The sequence below is a fragment of the Cyprinodon tularosa genome, unplaced genomic scaffold (assembly GCF_016077235.1).
Source record: "Cyprinodon tularosa strain WSP-4 unplaced genomic scaffold, ASM1607723v1 ctg214, whole genome shotgun sequence".
NCBI lineage: Eukaryota > Metazoa > Chordata > Actinopteri > Cyprinodontiformes > Cyprinodontidae > Cyprinodon > Cyprinodon tularosa.
The window spans coordinates 1,474,634-1,494,666 of record NW_024038796.1 but is presented as its reverse complement, the minus strand read 5'-3'; the positions used below and the strand labels follow the sequence as shown (position 1 = coordinate 1,494,666).

Sequence of the window (20,033 nt, the reverse complement as noted above, 5' to 3'; positions counted from 1 at the left end):
CAATGAAGCTTATTGTATACAGATGTAGGCGTATCTATAGAATGCACATGTGGTGTACAGCGCTCATTGCAGTTAGACAGGGCTGCTTTTGCAAGAGCAGAGCGGCATGGATGAAAGTGATGAGACTGTGGTCCTGCTGAGGTGTTAAAGCAATCTGGATAATTCAGTAGCAGCATTTATCATCTACATTGTTTGGTCTGCTGTGCCACATATTCTTACTTGCACTATGTCATAAATGAGGTTTAGGTCAGGTGAGCTGAATAGAAATCAGATAGTATGGCCGTGACTTTGGGCAGTGTGGGCAGGTGCCAAGAAAACCAGCATCTCTATTAAGTTTGTCGGTGAATGAAAGCATGATATATACTTCTGTTGGCCCACCAGATATGTTAAAATGTTTAAAAATCATTACTGGTTGTGGACACTTCATGCTGGACCTCAAGCAGCTTTTGTTTTGTCCCTCTCCTCTATTTATCTAGACTCTGAGGCATTGATTTACAAATAAAATGACTATATATATTTATATTTCCATCCAATAAGAGAAGTGAGTAAAAGTTTATTCTTTACCTTCACCCTTGCACTGACCTTTTAATTTTGTAAATTTTTTTCTTCCACTCAACTTTCCACAAACGTTCTCTGATAAAATATTCTGTAAACATGTTATTTCTTTATCAAGACTATTTTTAAACCAATTATTCTTCCTAAACTTGTCTGTTATTGTGTGGGGCAAATCACAAAAATCAGCAGTCTTCCCTAGGATTGTAATATAAATGAAACATCTGTATGAATCATATTTATTATGGGTCTAATGAAATATTACAATTTTAACCGCCAGCAATAATCATCAAAGTTAACAACTGAACACTCAAACTTATTCACAGTGACATGAATCCATGTACAAGGTTTACTTTGTGAATTGTATTACTGTAGCCTAGTAAACTAGCCCAACCGCCAGCGGACAAAATCATTTTTGCCTGCGAGTTACACATTTAATTTCACATTTAGTGTGGTTTATCAGTCTAGTATTACTGTAACGTCATCAATTAAATGGTGTTTAACACTTGCACTGTTAACAAAAGTATAAACTAAATCTTATCAATAATATTTAGCTCTATATCTTCCTGTGGATTAAAGCTTAAACTTCCAGTGACATCGGCAGGAAGCTGTCAGTGGGCTCGTCCAGGACAGCTCCCCTTCTGCTCATACATAATTGGTCCAACCCTGGCACCAATCGCCATCTCCTAAGCCACCAAAAACTGTAACCTGTGTATTTTTTACTAATTGAAATGCCTAATGAGGTCCCAGGAGTTCCATCCCATTACCTCTGAGTTAATTAAAGCCTGCGTAACGTGCCAAATGGTGAATAAAGATGCAGTAAAAGTGCAGGGAAGGGATGGGGAACCCGAGCAGGGTTTGCAGAGCCGGGGATGGGGGCTGACCTGCTTTTTTTGTCATTGTTATGGGATCTTATGTTCCAAGATGGAGCAGATGTCTATAATTCTTTTATTTGTATTTATTTTGGGCCTTAGAGTTCTGGTTCTCATTTTCCAATGCGGTTAGCCTAATTCTTCTTTATGAAACATTAAAACGCTTTGCCACCATCAGCAAAGGTTTTTATAAGGGAGGTTCTCTGTTTTGAAGCAAATTGACAGGTGTGTGTTTGTGAGGTTTTTCAGTTATGTCTGTAAAACTGTAATTTTTCATCAACTCTACAACCACAGAAAGTTGTTTTCTGTTTGTCTATAACTTTGGACACTAATATAACTAAATTAATCCAAGCTGTATTATGAGCTTTAAGAATGTTCTCGAAAATTAATGTGAAAAACAGAGCCGGTCCAACATTTTATCAGGCCCTGGGCAGAATGTTGTCTGTTGCCCTCATTTTTCCAGTTAAAGATATTTTTGGCTTTTTAAAAGTCAGGCTCTTTATTTAATAAGTAATATTTCCATTACCTGTAATAGATTTATGCCATATCACAAGAGAGTGTGAAGAAAAGTAAATAAACCCTCAGAGTGCTTAAAGGCTAAAAGCTAGCGTCATTTTAAATTATTCTGTTAATTTAAAACCACTGAAACTGCAAACGTTAATATTCATCAGTGGATTTTAACAGAGTGCCTTTAGGCTACAAGAATCAGTGACGCCCTGTCATTTGGTCAGTAGCACTAAGGTGGTTTCCCTCATGTCTTTGCATAGTTTCTGAGGAGTCATTGTTTGAATATTATCTGGATTCATCCAATGAGATGCACTGAATCAGCCTGGAACCTCCATCGACGTGATTTAAGAGTTGTAACAAGGACAATGTTTAGTTCATTTAAATTGTAGATGCAAAAGTGTAAAAGTTTAATATAGAACTACACTTTTCTGACACAAAGTTCTTCCGTTTGAGTTCATTTTGTTTGGATGGTCAGTTTAACCACATATTAACATTCCCACGTCCTGAACATTTTGTTTTTCTGCGAAGTTGCTATGGCTTTTGTGCTCCAGGTGAGAGATATTGATAAATACCAAACTGCATTTTCCTCCATTTCTTTGGAATTTTTTTTCAGCTCTTTGGAATTTACAGTTTGATGAACGTTTTCATTATGACTCCTCTCTTTGGAGAAAACTATCTAGGAAACAGTGAGACCTGACAAGGGAGATAACAGTCTGTTGGTATTATTTTATTGCAGTTTGGCCACTAATCCCTTTCTCTAGCTTTTAGCATGCCAGTTTCGTAAATTTAAGGAGTCTATCATTGCATTATCCTTGTTTTTTCAATATTATTAAGCTGTTTTTTATGAAGTTTTTCGCAAATATATAAGAATTATGCAACTTCAACATTTTTTCAACTAAACCGATTAAAACATTTTTCTTTATTTTATCTATATATTTGTGGTGAATTTCATTCTTTCCTATTAAAGCTACAGTGTGTAATTTTCAGCGACATCTAACGTCCAGACTGCAGACCGCAGCAACATGCAACCCCACCGCTTCTCCCCCCCAACAGTACGGCGAGCGTTACGGGACAAAATGTCTTCCACGATGTCCGCATCACCTACCTTCTCAAGTGATGAGGTTTGTTTACATAGATAATTTCACAGATAGTATTTCATTAGTCTGTGTAGGGTATAGATTTCATGTAGACTTAAACAACTTGCCGTAGTTACTTTCGAGCGTAATGGGCGATCTCGCAATCGCTAGTTTGTTGGCTCTGCGCTGCCGTAGCGCAAAGATGTCTGCCTCCATGGCTGCGAGACCCGCTCCTATGTAATTATAAATAACGAATTAAATATTAAGGTTAAGAGGCTGAGCTCGTAGATGATGATAAATAACATAGTTATGTATAATATATTACATTTCTGACTGTATATCCCTGTAATTATTACACATTGTAGCTTTAATGCTTTATTTCATTAACACATATGACTATATGCATGCTTAGTGTGGGGGATTGTATTTGAGTCAATGAGTCAATGCAATCAACTGGTTTTCCTTAGATAGAAAACTTTGTATCAATTTGATCTGGTTGAACTGTAAAGTGCCTTGAGATGACATGTGTTGTGAATTTGGCGCTATATAAATAAACTGAATTGAATTGAATTGAACTATATGTATTACTTTACAGTCTATTTTTTGTGTTTGCTCATATAGTTAACATTGTGCTTCTACAGTAATAAGTGTTAATTTTGCCACTGTATAATATCCATTTAAATATTGTTGAGTCTGAGCTGTAAAGCTGTTTTTTTTTTTTTTTTTTTTATAAGAACACTGAAAAAAGTGACTTTTTGGTGCAGTAAACGCTATTATATTCATCATTATTTCTAGTTTGTATTTTTAAGCTGCAGTAAAAAATAGAGTTTCTGAAGTAAAATTAAACCTTTTTTTATGTAGGCTAATACATGAATTTGTGGGAAAGAGTAAGTCTTACTTAGATTTCCTTGTACTATTTAAATGTTCAATAGCAGTTTGTACATCAACCTATAATTATTACATAAGCTTTACTCTAAAAATGTAGCGTTTTGAATACCACGCACAGTGCATGTGCATAGTAGCTCACAGCAGGACTGATTGTGCTCTGAGTCCAGACGTTACAGGATCACACACAGAGCAAGAGGTAGTCCCGATGTCAGTCATTTTGCAGGGTGCAACAGCACTGCAAAAGCCTGCACGCTGCTCATGGGACTGATATATGCCCTGAAGTTGGCATACCCTCCTACTTTGCGCTACACTTTTGAAGTTTTCCATAAACTTTCGCTGAAGTTGGATGGATTTAAACTGTTCCCAAAAAGTAAACACCCTGAAGTTGAAGTTGCTATCCTAAACGGAGTCATGATTTTGTCATCTTAGGGTATGAAAATGTGGCATCAAATGCCAAGAATTAGCTGTGCGTTCTCGTTAAAATTGGTGGAAGGTTGCATGTCATTAATGTTTTTTATTTTTTGTCCAAAAAGGTATATGTTATTTTGCAAAAAATAAAACGTACCTTTATTCAAATATCTAGATTTTATTTTTCATTGAAATTGGTTACAATTTAAGCTGTTAATTTTTAATTGTGTTGATTTTCTTTCATTAATGTTGTAATTGTATTCTTAAAAGTCCACTAGTCTGGTTGAATGGTTTCGATTTTGAAATTGCACTTTTTCAGTGTGTTTGTAAGAATTTCATCGCATATTTGAGTATTGACTATATTACCATATTAACCTGTGTTGGATGTTTGTTTTTTACAAGTCATATAAGCCTTATCTTTTTTCTGTACAAATTCTAATGCAGTACAACATAATGCACTAATATTAATGCTGTATTTGTACAGGCTTTTTTCCATTTAAAAAGAGGCATACATAATCTTTACACCACCGCTCAAAGTTTAAGTGGCTTTTTCTGTTATGACCCTCACCCAGTAGTTGTTTTGGCATGTTTGTATAAATTAGATATCATTAGTCTTCCATATGAGTATATTTCTATAACGAACGTTGGATCTCTCAGTTTCAGAGGGTTGTAAATTTTTATTGCATATTTGAAAAGTATAATTGCAGTTAAAAAGCTGCTCAGTGGAGCAGTCGGTAGCACTGCCACCTTGCAGCAAGAAGGTTCTGGATTTGATTCCTGGTCTGGGGTCTTTCTGCATGGAGTTTGAATGTTCTCCTTGTGCATGCATGGGTTTTGTCTGGGTACTCTGGCTTCCTCCCACAGTCCAAAAACATGATTGTTAGGTGAATCCTTAGGTGTGAATGATTGTTTGTCTCTGTGTTGCCTTATTATTTTGAGTAAAGTGCTGTTTGCGCCTATGAAAAACAAGTACACTTTACTTAATTTGTTTAAATAAATCTAACTTACAACTTGGAAGTAATTAAGTAAATGTTATTTAATATCTTTGCAACTGTTATGTCTTATGGAAAGTAAAATTCACTTGATACTGGCAAGTGAGTGTTACTTAATATTACAGCATTAAGTAAATCAGTAAATCTTTTTACTTCCTTATTGTTGCTTTTTTCAGCAAACCAAATCACAGCCCCCTAGTGGAGCAGCCGGGATGAAGCTCCAATAGGGGGCCGTGCTGTGCTGCAAAAATACATGACATTTCTTATAGTTAATTGATTGTTTTAAAATATTTACAGTAACATATTAGATTATCAATGATAATCTCCCTCTGCCTAATGATTCAATGAAGGCCCATCCCACCAATAGCACTAAAATCTTATTCCTATGCAGCAGCCAGTTGTGTGTCTGGATTTTTAACTTTAAAAAGACTAAAATATGCACATGGCATTGATTAAATCCAGCCCTACCACACACACTCGGTTAAATTTCTTTTGTTCTGCTTTTCAACATGTTGAATAGTTTCAGAATAACAAACTTCTCAAAGAATAAATAGATTTTTTTTAAATGTAACACTATCCTAAACAAACACAATGATTCAACAGAGATAGACGTAATACAAAATGAAAAATAATTAGATTTTATCTATATATTTTGCATTATTGTTTGTTGGTTGTAACCAGAAGTTAAAGCATCATGGAAAAGTTTAGGATGTTTTTCCCTGATAAACGCAGCGGTAATTGTACCTGCTCGCTTAGCGACCATATTCAGCAGCTTACTCTGCTTATGTTTTGGTAAAAAGGCAAACGGACATTTTCTTTAAGAAACCATTCCAAATGTTTATTTGACATGTCAAAGAAGGGGCACACACTCGTGAATTGAAAAACAAAACAAAAAAAACAAAAAGAAAGGGCTTGCAGTTATTGGCCAGGACTAAAACTGAAAACTTTATACTAACATTAATTAAGTTTTGGCTAAAAAGAAAATGTTTTTGTTTCCTTTTTGCTTTTATAAAGAAACTTTATGTACATTGGTTCTTTTATACAAGAGGTTCATTGGATAAATGCATCAAAAGAAAACAAACAAAACAAAAAAAAAGAACCCAGTTCTGCGGTAAACTTTACAAAAAAATACATTTTTGTTTTCATTGAGAGATGTAGAAAAGGAGGCGGTCAAATATTGACCAATAATACTTCTTCCTTTTCATTATTAAGAAAAAAAGTTGTTCTAATACCTAATTTCAAAGAAAAGCAATATACAGCACAAGTATTTAAAGAAAAGAAACATTTGCAGATTCATTCGGTTGGTTTGGTAACCAGGGAGAGGGGCTGGGACTGGAAGAGGGAATGATGGGAGTGAAGAGCCGCCTGATGGAAGGGGGACGGCGGGGAGAGCATGGAGGGGTGCAGGGAGGTGAAGGGGATCGGCCGGGTGAGGATGGGTGTGCTCGACTGGCTGCCTGAAGTACCGACAGGGATGGAGATGGAGGGCTGGGAAGAGGAGGAGGAAGAGGAGGAAGAGGAGGAGGAGGATGCGGATCCAGAGGCCTTCCCAGGTACAGAGAAGTGGTGGTGCATGCGTCCCTCCGGTTTGGTGGTGAGCGACAGCGGCTGAGCCTGTTCAGAGTGAGTTGGGGCCGGGGCGGCGGGGGAGGCCAGGGCGGCAGAGGGAGTGGCCGGCGAGTCCAGCATGCTGCCGTGAGATGACGCCGGACTGTCGCACATCTTCTCCGAGGGCAAATACTGCACGCACTGTTTCTTACTCCTTATGGAGAAGTCTGCCATGTGAGGAAACAAAGCAGATAGAAAGAGGCTTAGATTATCCATCCACTTGTTTCAAAGCAGCTGACGGAGGCGAATGAGTGATTATTAAAAAAAAATAATAATAAACAAGATATGAGAGCTTTAAAACGTGACACTTCTCATATCAACTAGTCACCACATCACAACGAGGCGAGCAAAAGAGGATGTTACGGCTTATTTAGATGGTATGCTTACATGATATAAAAAAAGGAACATGAGAAAATGTACAGAAAACGTGTTAAATGAGCAGCTATTTTTGGTCATTTACAGTTACATTTCTACAAAACATACCTGCCGCTATTAGCACTGAACCTCATAAGCTGCTTGTCGAAGCATAAAAGCAGGAAAAATGTTAGTAAGCGCAGAATTCATACCAAATTAAACCAAATGTTGGGTTTCAGGATAAACAGGAGGTTTAGCAGTGTAAAAAAAAAAAAAACTGGCTCTCCTCTCAAATGTTTGGCAAGAAAAGAAAGAAAACAAATAAAGGCAGTCAGGAAGAAGAAAGGTCTCTTACCCTCTGGTTTTGAGTCTGGCTTGTTCTCTCTCTTCCTCTTTTTCCGCTTTCCCTGCACAGATACAACAATGCTGTTAAAAACTGTTTCTCACAGCGGAAGTAAAACCACCTCAACAACTTTGGTTCATGAGATCAAAAGTGCAAACGCTTAAATTAACCAATACAGTCATACCCGACTGAAACTGGCAGGAATTGAACTCATGTTGATACCTTCTCCTACTCAAGCGAGATCAGATTAGGGAAACGTGTTACTCACGTAGTTATCTCGTGCCGACCATCCAGGATAGAGCTGGGAGTGCAGTTGCCTTTCTTTTCTGGCCAGCTCGTAGTATTTGGCTTGCTCCTCTCTGGACAGCGAGTGCCACTGTAAACACAGGATCATTAAAAAACAATCCATGCATCACTTAGTGCAGCAGAGGAAATAAGCATCTAACAGGTTAAGCAATTTTCTCAGTCAATATACATCCAACAGGTCTCTTGTAAATATATAAATCAATTAGTTACACTTTGTTTAACACATTATTGAACAGATGAAGGAAAAAATGTGGAAAAAAGACAAAGGAAAAACAAAAAAAGCAACTGAAAGAGCTTTCTTATTACAAAGGTTTGACACAAGAAGAATGATTTCAAAGCAAGCAAAGAGCTTTTGCAAGATTGTCTTTTTTTTTGTTGGAAAACATGCTGACAGCACCAGATACAGAAGTCTTACAAAACATCTGAGGGCCCCAGTGAATACCGCTGGGGCCGTAATCTGGTAGCAGAAAGAACCACAAATGGGATTTGGAAAGAAAACATTTCTGACAGAGGAGAATAAAAATAAAAGGTTTGTCTAAAACCCAAAGGTGCATGAAACAGAGCTTTAGAAGGACCTAAGATATGCAGTTAGTCCTAAGATAACACAGGTAATGTATGAAAAAACACTAACGACACACGACTCAATTGAAGAAGATAAAACATTCTGCAGATCTTTTTTTTTTTTTACCTTTATTTATACAAATAACTTTATTAGGGAACTGCATGATACAAGTTAGTAATTAAATATAGAAACGATTAAATTCTACCTAAATATATTAAAAGAATATAGAAGAAACACCACAGCTACAGCACATTAAATCAATTTATGCCCTCTAACAACATGTTACCTCATCACACTGCAAACCTTGTAAATGTAAGTAAGTCAATTTTTCTTAAAATTTGTGATTTTTTTTCCTCTTGATATAAGCAGGTAAGTGAGGCTCTTTGCCAATGCAATAAGGCAATTTACAATGGAATAAGAAAAAACAGCTCCGTTGTCTTATTTCAAGTCCATAATATCTAATTATCTAATTTTAATGGTAAAAATACTCATTCCATTGGCAGATCATGTCATTTACCTATTAGGGGTGAATACATTTAATTTGAGAAACTTCTACTTATTTTTAGATAGGTTTTGCAGTGCAGTCCTGACCCAGCAGAGGTTTTAGAGACAACTTAAGTGAATGACATACTTAGAGGTTCAATTGCAGTTTACCACACTCTAAAAATATGTTAAAGCTTGTTTAAGGTTTGCTGCAAACATTTAAACAAGCCAGTAGGCCTAATTATTGGGATTCAAATCTTGGTATGTGCTTCCACGTCACATTAATGGAAGAGAACTAAACCAATGATGTAGCATGGAGGTGGGAATATCATAGTGTGTGTCTTTCTTTCAGGATATAGTTCTCATCAACATTCTAGAAGTTAAGAAAGGACTAAAACCTTGTATAAGAGAATCTGAAGTTGAAATGAAGGCGACTCGTTATATAAGGAAATTATCCATTGTTACACAGTCAAGGAGACTTTTATGTGGTTTCGGGGAAAGAAAATGAAGCTGCCCAGTTAACTTTTAGACTTGAATGAACTGAAACTTTACGGAAACATAACAAAAGAGATGAAACTGAACAAAGGAGATCGTCAAAATCAAAGCATGTAATCAATTTGTTAATATATTGGTAATTTTAAAGCTGTCTTTAACAATAAATAAATATTTACCTACTATTATTTAAATATCACTATGAAAGAGCATCCCATAGCTGATGTGTGGATTACTCGGGAAGTTCCTGATATCCATTGAGAACTTCGTGTAAATAGACCCATTAGAAATCTATTTCCTCTGAGATGCTAAATGCATTTTTCCCCACAGTAGTTTTAAATTAACATTCATATCAATGCCAGTGCTTCTTACCCGTCTCCCAAGGATCTGGTTAATCGCAGCGCTTTCTTTCAGGGTGCACTCTGCCACTACCTTGGCCCTCATTTCCTTCATGTACAGCATGAAAGCGTTGAGAGGCTTCTTGATGTGAGGCTTCTTGTCCTCCTCTTTCTTGGAAGGAACAGGGGACTTCCTGCTAGTCAGAAACAGTGAAAGATTCTGTCAGCCATGTTCCTTTTGCTGGAGCGGTATCGCTTACTATCGACTTTTTTTGCCGCTTACGCATGCATGGAGGGGCTGATGTTGTCGCCGTTAGGTTCTTGCTTTATGGCTGGTGAGACGATGGCGGGATGGGGGATGCCGGTCTGGTGGAGGCTGTGCGGAGGAGGGGTCACCATGTGAGGGGAGAAACGGCTGGACACCAAGCTGGGAAGGTGACAAGAGGCAACATTTTAACAGCCTTGCTTTAACAGGGAGTCTCTGTCGACTTGACGAGAAAAGGTTCGGCTCGTTTGGCAGATTATGGCGCTGTCTTGCCCTCTGGGTAAATTTACGGAGCCCGCTGCTTCTGTCTAGACTAAATTCATACTTACAAGGAGTACCTTGCTTTCTCTTTTTTTTTTTTTTGTTCAAATAAAGACTTCTTCAAAAGCCCTTTTATTCACCAACGGCTGAAGGAAAGTGGAGTGAGGTGTTACCATGGTGACGGCATGGCCGTGACACCTGAAACCTTTCTCCTCACCACCTTCCAGACCGAGGAGAGTGTTCAGACAGCTTTCTGCACAGAACTCCTTAACAAAGTGGCCCTCTCCATTTTCAGCTGTTGATGCAAAGGGGAATTGCAATCGAGAAAGGGCAACATCAAGCTCATTGAGCTTGCATCATACAAATTTATGTAAAAATCGACTTTTTCATTTAGTGAGATAATATGCTGAGCAATACACAAACATATATATTCTATCCTCAAATGTAATTAGAACAAGACAAGCTCCTTTTTTCATTGTTTAAAACAGAAGCATCAAGGTTAGAGAGTTCAATAAATATGTAAAAAACTCTTCTATAAGAAAAACTAAACTTCTGCTTAAATCCATGTTCATTTACTGGATAAACAATATGTTTTCTTGTTCGTAAAAAGTCAATTATAATGATGAATGAATTTTAGACAAATTAATTTTAACAATGAATTTTAGAAAAATATAAATTTCAATAGGGAGAAATAAAATCTGATTGATTAATAACAATGAATGTGATTCAATATATCAGTGTCAATTAAAATCTAAGAAAATAGGACAAGATTGAGGGAAAAAAAATTAGAAAAAAAAAACTTAAATAGAAAAAAAAAAAAAAAATGAATTAAGGTTAGCCAAAAAATTCAAATATGCTTGATAAGCATAAGATTCAGATAAATAGAAGTTGAATCTTTTCAAACAGAAATTGCAACGTGCGTTAGTGATGGCTGGCTAGGCTAATAACATTCACTCTTTTGTGCAGATTAAAACAAAGTGAAGAAAACAAAAAGTTAGTTATTACCAATTTTAGAGATGTGCAAATTAAGCTCAGAGGAAATAAACAAGTAAGGGGCTATTTAAAAAGAAAAAGAGAACAGTTAACAGGAAGCTGAACATATGACACTTTTTATCCCTTCAAGATTCCTAACCTGCCTTATAGAAAATGATGGTTCTACCGAGACCCTATAGTTAAGGTAAGGATTTAAATCATATGGGGAACAGAAACAAAAACAGCTGTTTTCAGTCACTAAAGCTAAACCAGCTAACTATAAACTGCTATGGATAGTTTATAATGTCTGAAGCGTTACACTTAGTGCTGTGTTTGACTTCAGCTTCTAAAAATAATAGATGGCTGCTCATGACAGGGATGTTTGAGTTAATAATTAAAGCCTTTTAAAACCAAAGGATCTGAAACCTGTCATAAAGTTCGTCCTCTAGTAAAATGTATACAACATACAAGCTTTTTTCAACTCTACTGTTTTTTGTGAGAAGACATAATTATTGATATGTGACTGAGAGGTGTTCTGGCAAACATGAGAGGGAATTTGTTGGTAGAAACAAGTGAAAATGTCCAAATAGTCAAATCATTATCCGGATAAATCTCTGCGACATAAGAATGAGACCAGGTAGAACTGCACAAGTTATTTATCCAAGAGTTCTGATAGGTTGTTTTCTGATAGGATACTGATATTGCAGCATTGAGAATTTGTCGATACTGAGATTGACCCGATACAATATTAGCACAAATCATACCAACTGTTTTTACTTATTTTATAGTGCAGAATGTTAAAAAAGGATTGATGAAGTAATATCACTAAAACAGGGAACAAAAACAACAAGAGGTATAAAAAACTGATTCATGTAAAATTAATCATATTCTAACAATAGCAAAGTATTTCTATTAGTATGAAAATATTTGGAGATTTTAGATGCCAGCTGATAAAATCCAATATGACTTTTTTGGCTAATATTGAATCGATATTCCTATCGGATAGGGACATCCCTATCAAAGAAAACTAAATATTTCATCTCATACTATCACCGGAAGCCTCGTTACAAATGTTTCTAATTTTGAATGAGAGCCTGAGAGTTTAGTCCGATGGGACATGTGGATTTAGATAAGCTTTGATTTGTCCTAATCGATTCCCAGCCCTTTCATCTCTGCTTTACTGGTGGGTGTGTGTGTGAAGAGGCTCAGCACACCGGCCTGACCACAAAAGTTTAGCTCAGAGAGAGAAGAGAGGAGTGGAGCGCTGAATGCCAATAATGTGCTCGCTGCTTATGAAGCTGATTTTGCCTCTCTGTCAGTGTTGATGCTCACAAACCTACAATATACGGACCTGAAGCCAGAGCCTGCTCCTCATCTGTTAATGTTTCATCAAAGTAAGATTATTTAAATCTGTAAATTTTGTGGCTAAAAGTCGCCTAGCTTTTTTTCTTTTCTTTCTTTTTTTTTTTTTTTAACAATGTGTACTCCAATGATACCAGAGTGAACAAAGAAAGTTTAAGACTACACTGCGGCCATTTCTATTGTTACAGCCTGGCAAAGAAAGCAGGGGAAATGTGATTACAGCATGTCAAAGAAGCAAAAGATATTAGATGTCCGCCCCCTCGGGAAGGTGGTCGTGTTGCCGAACATGATCCGCTCACCTGGACATGGACGCATTCATAGCCAACGTCGGATAGGGGTGACGGAATCCCCCTGGAGGGATGGAGTACATGGGCTGGCCCTGCCTGCAAGACAAGAAATGGGGAAAGAGTGAGCAAATGTGTATAGAGGATCCAACACAGCTGACAGCTAACCTAGCAGCACTAATCCTGCTCTCATCATCTCAAATCCCCTACTCTCGGAACAGGACCGTTGCAACTCATTACCAGAACTGCAGAAATGTTCAGAAATTCCACCAGATATATGAAAATAACTTCCAATATTATATGGTTCAACTGTACTTAAATAGTCCCAGAATCTATTTGGCTCCTTGTTAAGGAGCAGGGCAGTTACATGAATCAAACTCTAGAAGATTGAGAGAATAATATGTCTAACATCTCAACATGTCACTTTAACTTTTATAAAGTTTTAAAAACAAAATGTTTGATAATATTTAGCTATATTAATAATCAGCTGCTGACTAGAATTGAACAAGTCCTGACTGATCAGAACATGGAAAATATTCCTACCAGGTCGTGCTAACATCAACATATTTTGGTGTCAACACTATTAGTGTGGGAGAAAGACACAAAGCTTGTTCTGTCCTGTACAATAATGTGTAAATTATAAAGTCAGAGGAATTACAGAGATGTTAGAGGCTATTTAAAAGGACTTAAATAAGGTTAATCCACAGTGCAAAGGAGCAAGAGAGAGCAAGACCCTCAGCAGATAACAGGAAGGCTAAATTATGTACAGGCAATGTGTTAATCCATAAGGGGGTTTATATAAATATTCTTAATATGGAAATATTAATTCCCTTTAGAAATGTAAATTTTCTGAAAAATACCATTAGAGACTAATGTTTTATGAATGCTACTTTAGCTAATCTTATAAGAGTAAAAACTTTGCAGCAAAAATACTTTAAGATGTTTGTAAATTCCTGAATAATAGTGACAGCTCCCTAATTTAATGTATCATGATCTCGTCTCTACTAGCATTAATCATTTATAACAGATCAGAAAAAGAGGTACCAAATTAACAGTTGAAGTTGCTGTTCTTATATGCCATCCTATGTTAAAGTTCTTAAATAGAAATAGAGAATTACTAAATTCTGATTTCTCCAACTAAAATATAGAGATAAATATTTGTGTTGTAATTCATAATATAGGACGCTTACTGTTGCATAAACCAGCTTAGAGGATGTGCAATCGAGCCAACAGCACCGGGAGACAGTGGGTAGTACGGCGAGAGCTCTGATGGATGAGGTGTTCGAGGAATACCTGCAGGTACAAAAGAAGAACAAATTATAAAACAACAAATCACATTTTCCAAGGTTCAATTACCCTATAAGTGTCCATCATATTAATACGAAGCAATTATTTTAGTGTCACACACATTTATCATATCTCCATAACATTCACAGATCTTTACATGATATATGCTGCTTTAACAACATCGTAGACTGCTAAATTTATATGGGACTGTTTACTTGAATGCAGAGTGTTTCATTCATGTTCTTTTTTAAGAGATAGGTCATGAGAAGTCACGCCCCTCTCACATCTCGTACGTTGTGGTTTTCTCACTGCTTAAGAAGTGTGTCTTTGTAATTTACCCACATCCACTCAGAGCTGTTTCTCATCCTAACCAAACCTGTGGGAACAAAACCTGAGCAAGCGACCAGGTTCTTAAAAAAAAAAAAAGATATTTAAGTCGTCAATAAACTAGCCCTTAAAAAAACAACCCTCTGAATTGTGAAGCAGCGCAGCGTGTAGGCAGATGCAGTGGAAACTCGGGGAGGATATAATAGGGGGATTAAGATGTATACATGTCTTAATAATGGGAGTAAGATCAGCCCACTCATCAGAGCCTAATTCAATCATTGCTTACTCTGATTATATGACCTCATTTTAAGCTCAGAAAAAGCTGGTTACATGGCAGAGTCGTCATTGGGTTAATATTGGAACACTGCTGTGGCTGGCTCTGTAACAGTGGTTTGCCTTTTAGACCACCGGCGCATGCCGCTTAATACAGTGCACATTTCAACTCATTTAGTCAAAATTTGGAAATGAAAAATCCTGTTTATTTAAAGTTTTAGTCTAAAAATCAGAAACAGTTTAGATGTTACCTGCAGCAGATAACTCTTAATAGATACTCTGGATAAATCTAATCCTTATGTAAATGTATTTGATGGTGTTGAAGGATAAAGCTAAGAGTTCATCCGAATGAGGCCAAAATTTCAGTACAGTTTCTCTGAATGCTTTTTATTAACTGTTTTTTCAATTGAAGGGAGATTTAGTTGAATGAAATGTGATTAATATTTGCACAGGAGGCAGCGCAACACCAATGATCTTCCTGTCTGAAACACATACTACAAACTAAGGTTAACTTTTCGGGTCAAAATAGGTCTCAGAACATTAGATTCAGCCTGGATTTATTTCCTAGATGGTGAAACTTTAAGCCATTAATGAGGCTTATAAGTTAGAAACCAAACTCCTGAACTCTTCTTTTATGTCGACGGCTCACAGGGATGATCTTACCTGTCTTTGGATCGAGGATCTCAGGTGAGAGGTGTGATGGAGGCGTGCCTGGAGAGAAGTGTTCATTGCTGTAGGTGATGAGGGGGGTCAGTGGATGGACGTGATGGGCATGCTGTACCACCGGAACTTTATTGGACTGAAACCAGAGAAGCGCAGAGAAGACAGTGAGTGACGAGCTTCCAACTAGACATTAGCATTAAAATGTTTCCAATATGATGTACTGGAACCATTGGAGGTTTCTTTAACTACATGGAGCTTCCCCAACCTGTTCCACTGCCAGTCAGCTGGCTTATAAATGGCAGCTACTCTTTTTCTGTCTGACAAAATCCTCTTTAGGCAAAATCAAGGGGTTTAAAAAGTTTCCTTTTAGTGTTGTTTTTTTATTTAGGAGGAAATAGAGATATTAGGGTTGTCACAAGTATTGATACTCAAAAAAGTATTGATACTGAAACGATACAGCCATCTAAAGTACAGATTAGAGGAAACTGCCCTTTCTGAACACTGTGTGATTGAATAATTCTGTGCACTTTTCAGTTTCAGACTTTTTTTGTAACAGGTGCAGCAGCTGAGAATTATTTTTGTTTCTTAACCGATTTGGCTAGTGTCATTGCTATGTGTGCAAAGCATAGCAAAGTAAGGAACACTTAATTTTAATTTTGTACGGTAAGTTTTTTATCAAGCTTGCTTAATATTGTGCACAGCATACAACCTTAAAATATTGTTCTTATTGTTTTTTATTTATTTCTTGTATTTTTTAGTAATTAAGATATTTTTGTTGAATTTTAGAGTCTTTGTTTTTATTCTTGTGGTATCGAAAAGGGTATTGAGTATCGAATATTGTACTTAGTATCGGTATCGAGTGGAAAAGTTTAGTATCGTGACAACTCTAAGAGATATTATAAATCAGCTACTGTTTTTAAACTATGAGCTGCGGCTTTTGTCAAGCAGCAGGCTATAGACTAGCTGGGCGAATATATAATATATAATTTTATGTAGAAGAATAAATGGGTATTACATTCTGTAATAACTGTATGACAGACAGCCAGTTCCCCGCATGCTGCTGCGCATTGCCTATCAGATGCATAAAAACAATAACCCTGTATAATAATTCTGCTATAAAAATATAAAGCTGTCATATGTGGACGCACTGTATATACTGTATAAATCCCATGCTACTTTTTCTTCCTTTGGCACCTTCTCTTCTCTTTTGGACTGTTTGAGCAGATTTAATGAGACCATTTCTCCACTGTGAGATCAATAAAGACAATCAATCAAAAAATCAAAAAAGCTCCTGTAGAGTGAACAGTAGCCTATTAGACCTGAACAGAATGACAGGACTGTCTAATTACCCAATATAAAAAGCAAGATAAGTAAAAAAGTTTTTGCTCAGTTCAGTGATCCAAGATCATAATGTCTATTACGCAAATTTAACATAACTGTAACTCATTACAGTTCACAGAATTGATTCTCCCGTAGAAATAGTTATCCACTGATGCACCCTTAAAGGGTAAGAGAGACATAAAAAGCATCCAAGAATTAAAATTGAACAGTAATAGTTAAGACATTAACAAATGAATCAACTGGTTAAGCTGTCAGAAAATGTTGATCGGTAGGTTCTTTTTTTTTAGTAAAACCAGAAACAAAAAGCTCTTTTCCCATTTCAATATAAAAATACTAGATCATGTTCCTGTAAAACCGTATACTTTTATTTAATTATATCATACCATGAGAATCTGAAAGTGTCCCATGCTTGCTTCTAACAAGTTACATTCAAATGCAAAAATAGCAGAGAGTGACTCATTTATCTCTCCTTTGTTTTGCTATTTTATACTGAAAAAAAGGACAGTCCTCTTGTAACTGTAGCAAACAAAAGAAATGCGCAGATTGAAAGGGGCATTGCTTTTAAATGCCCTCCTTGGAAAACATCACAGTTTATGCGTGTGACTGGCCCTGTGATGCAATCTGGCCCGGCACCAGGGAGCATTAAAAAGCCTCACAGACACATGCCAGGATCATTACGGTCATTTAGTTGAGGAGAGAACTGTTTGTTCGGTCCAAAAAGGAAAAACAACGGTGCCACCGAGTCAGAGAAGTTGCACCAGCCAGCCGCAAACAAACACAATCAGGCTAAGGTAAACTGGATCCCTATAAACAGGCGGATACATCCTCTCCCGCTGCGTCTGACTGCAATCACCACCAGGAGGGGGTTATAAACGTTACTAATGGTGGAAATCCACTTAAAATTCTGCCTTGCCTCAGATATTGCTGAGGTTTAGTGATGAAACCTGCTTTTGCTTGCAGTGAGCGTCTTTCTGAGAGAAGCACAGCTCCCCGCCGAGATCTGATCAGCATTACGGCTACGAGTAGAACGATGAAGACAATAATAATAACAAGCGTCTCTGCTTTCATTAGGCAGAGCTCAGCCTAGCAGCCATTTCCCCTGGCTGCCTGGCTGAATAGACCACTTGTTGGCTCAACTTGTCACATGGGAGGGTCAAGGGGTGGGAGGGGAGAAAGGAGTCTTGTTCCTCCAGGCTAACCTTTCTTCAATATCCTTCCCCACCCCCTTCTCAACCTCTGTCTCTCCCCAATGTGGTCTGCTGGGGAACAAGGTTTGCATTGAGGATTCTGTACTCTTCTACTTCACGCTGCTCAGGATTGTTTCAAATCTTTGGCTTTTGGTTATTGCCTTTCAAGGTCCAACTTTTAGCTTCTTCTAAATCTGAGAAGATGGGAGAGTTGGAAACATTCGCTCCTGTGAAACACGGCACTGAAAAAGTATTTCTTCTGCTTTTGAACAGGTCGTCAAACAAATTTCAACATCAGGCAAAGATAAGTCGAGTAAATAAATAAAAAAAACTTTTCATTGTTGACAACAGTGGGCTTGAAAATCTTTAAGAAATACATCAAGCTCTGGTCTAAAAACAGTAGGAATAAGTGGAAATTGAATACAACATTAAAAGCACTGCAGGCTGCACTAGTCTGAGCTGAAATATCCTAGAAGGCATAAATTTTATTTTTTATTAAAGTAACGAGTCATTCTACAAAAAGATTGTGGTACTGTAAATGGTCTGAAACTGTTTTGCCGCTTTAGGACTTTTAGAACACTCTTCCTTCTAGCAGGAAACCCTTAAGAAACATTAAACTCATCCCGTTTATGCAGCAGGATATATAACTGCATAAAAACACCAGCAAGTTCATTTCTTAAAGATTCAAATAAACACACCTAGTTAAAGTAGGACTTAAAACCAGTCTGGATACTTTGGTGTGACCTTAAAAATACATTAAACACCCCAAAATCCTCCGGTTTGGTTATATGAAAGCAGCACTTGGAGAAGAGTGTGCAAAAGTTCCTTTATAGAAATGTAAAAGAATCATTGCAAGAGTTATTGCAAACTCTTGATGGCAGCTGTTGCCACCAAAACTGACTCAACCAGAGGTTGATTTAAGGGGGAAATCACGTTGTCTATTTATATTGGTGCAGATAGATATTTTCATTTAATTGATGAACACTTTGGTTGATCAAACAAAGTGTTCGGAAAATACAACAAAGAACACCCAAAAACATTCATATAGAAGAAACTGAATATGAAGATTCCTCTGCTCAGGAATATATTTTTTATCCCTTAAAGACTTTGAGGCTATAAGGTAAAAAAAACAAGGTGCTCAGATCCAGGACTTGATAAAGTCCACCACCAGAAATAGAGTTAACTTACTGGATTAAAACGTCATGTATATTTAAGTTATCTTTGTTGTTCCACTTCATGTACAATACGCTCAAATTTTCCCTGTGTTGCAAGGCGTTGTCTGAGACCTCCAGACCAACGTGCCAACACATTTTGGGAACCAGTTCAGTGAGAATTTCAAATGATGTCCATTAATAATTCATATCTTGGAATACATGAATCGTTGCACTCTAAACACAAGTTTTTAAGGCAGTAGTTTCAGCTCTGGGTTGACTTTTGGCACGGCGGTCATAGGAAATATAGATAAAACCTGTTTTAGAGTCTGTCAGGCTTTAGACAAAGATGGCATTTTAACACGTTCAGGGTTGAATTCTATGTAAATCAATCAATATTGAGCAATTACGATTTCTAAAACCTCTCAAAGTGTGATTTATGACTTTCGGAGAGTGAAAAACTGCACTAAATTCCACAACCAGAAAGCATCAATGCCTTCTTTGACTTAGTTTCTACACTAAGGTTATATTCCTTTAGCCCATGACAGATTCATATGTCTGGTTTCACAATCCTCATGGAAAGCTTAATCTAAAAACCACAAGGAACATAAACCATGTTTCAAACGTAAACATCAACACGATAGAGCGGATACTAGATGCTATCAGCACTCACAGATGGAAATCATGCTCTTTACACAGACATGCTTGTTGCAAGTAGGACATAAATCTTAGTTAAAGAAGCAGACAGACTCAGGCCAGCTCTTAGGGAGTGACCTGACATGGATGCAGACACAAAAAAGGGGAAAAACACAGCAGGTAGCTGCTAAGAAAGTGTAGGGAGAGACGTTTGTCTCCTCTGAGGGTTTAAAGCTAAAAATG

At 37.1% G+C, this 20,033-nt stretch overlaps 1 protein-coding gene across 3 annotated transcripts in view; it reads right to left on the bottom strand.

The window, feature by feature from the left end:
• Positions 1-6,106: 6,106 nt before the first annotated feature.
• Positions 6,107-20,033, bottom strand: part of tcf7l1b (transcription factor 7 like 1b) — a 46,278-nt gene continuing 32,351 nt past the window's right edge. Inside the window, exons 5-13 of one of the 3 annotated variants that reach the window (XM_038285716.1) lie at positions 15,476-15,611; positions 14,116-14,218; positions 12,941-13,024; positions 10,065-10,208; positions 9,816-9,978; positions 7,869-7,976; positions 7,613-7,664; positions 7,387-7,415; positions 6,945-7,070 (exon numbers count right to left, since the gene is read on the bottom strand). In XM_038285716.1, the coding sequence (XP_038141644.1) occupies positions 7,396-7,415; positions 7,613-7,664; positions 7,869-7,976; positions 9,816-9,978; positions 10,065-10,208; positions 12,941-13,024; positions 14,116-14,218; positions 15,476-15,611 (810 nt within the window). In that variant the 3' untranslated portion in view covers positions 6,945-7,070; positions 7,387-7,395. Of the gene's footprint in view, positions 7,071-7,386; positions 7,416-7,612; positions 7,665-7,868; positions 7,977-9,815; positions 9,979-10,064; positions 10,209-12,940; positions 13,025-14,115; positions 14,219-15,475; positions 15,612-20,033 lie in introns of all 3 variants that reach the window. The other 2 variants (XM_038285714.1, XM_038285715.1) reach the window with 2 other exon arrangements.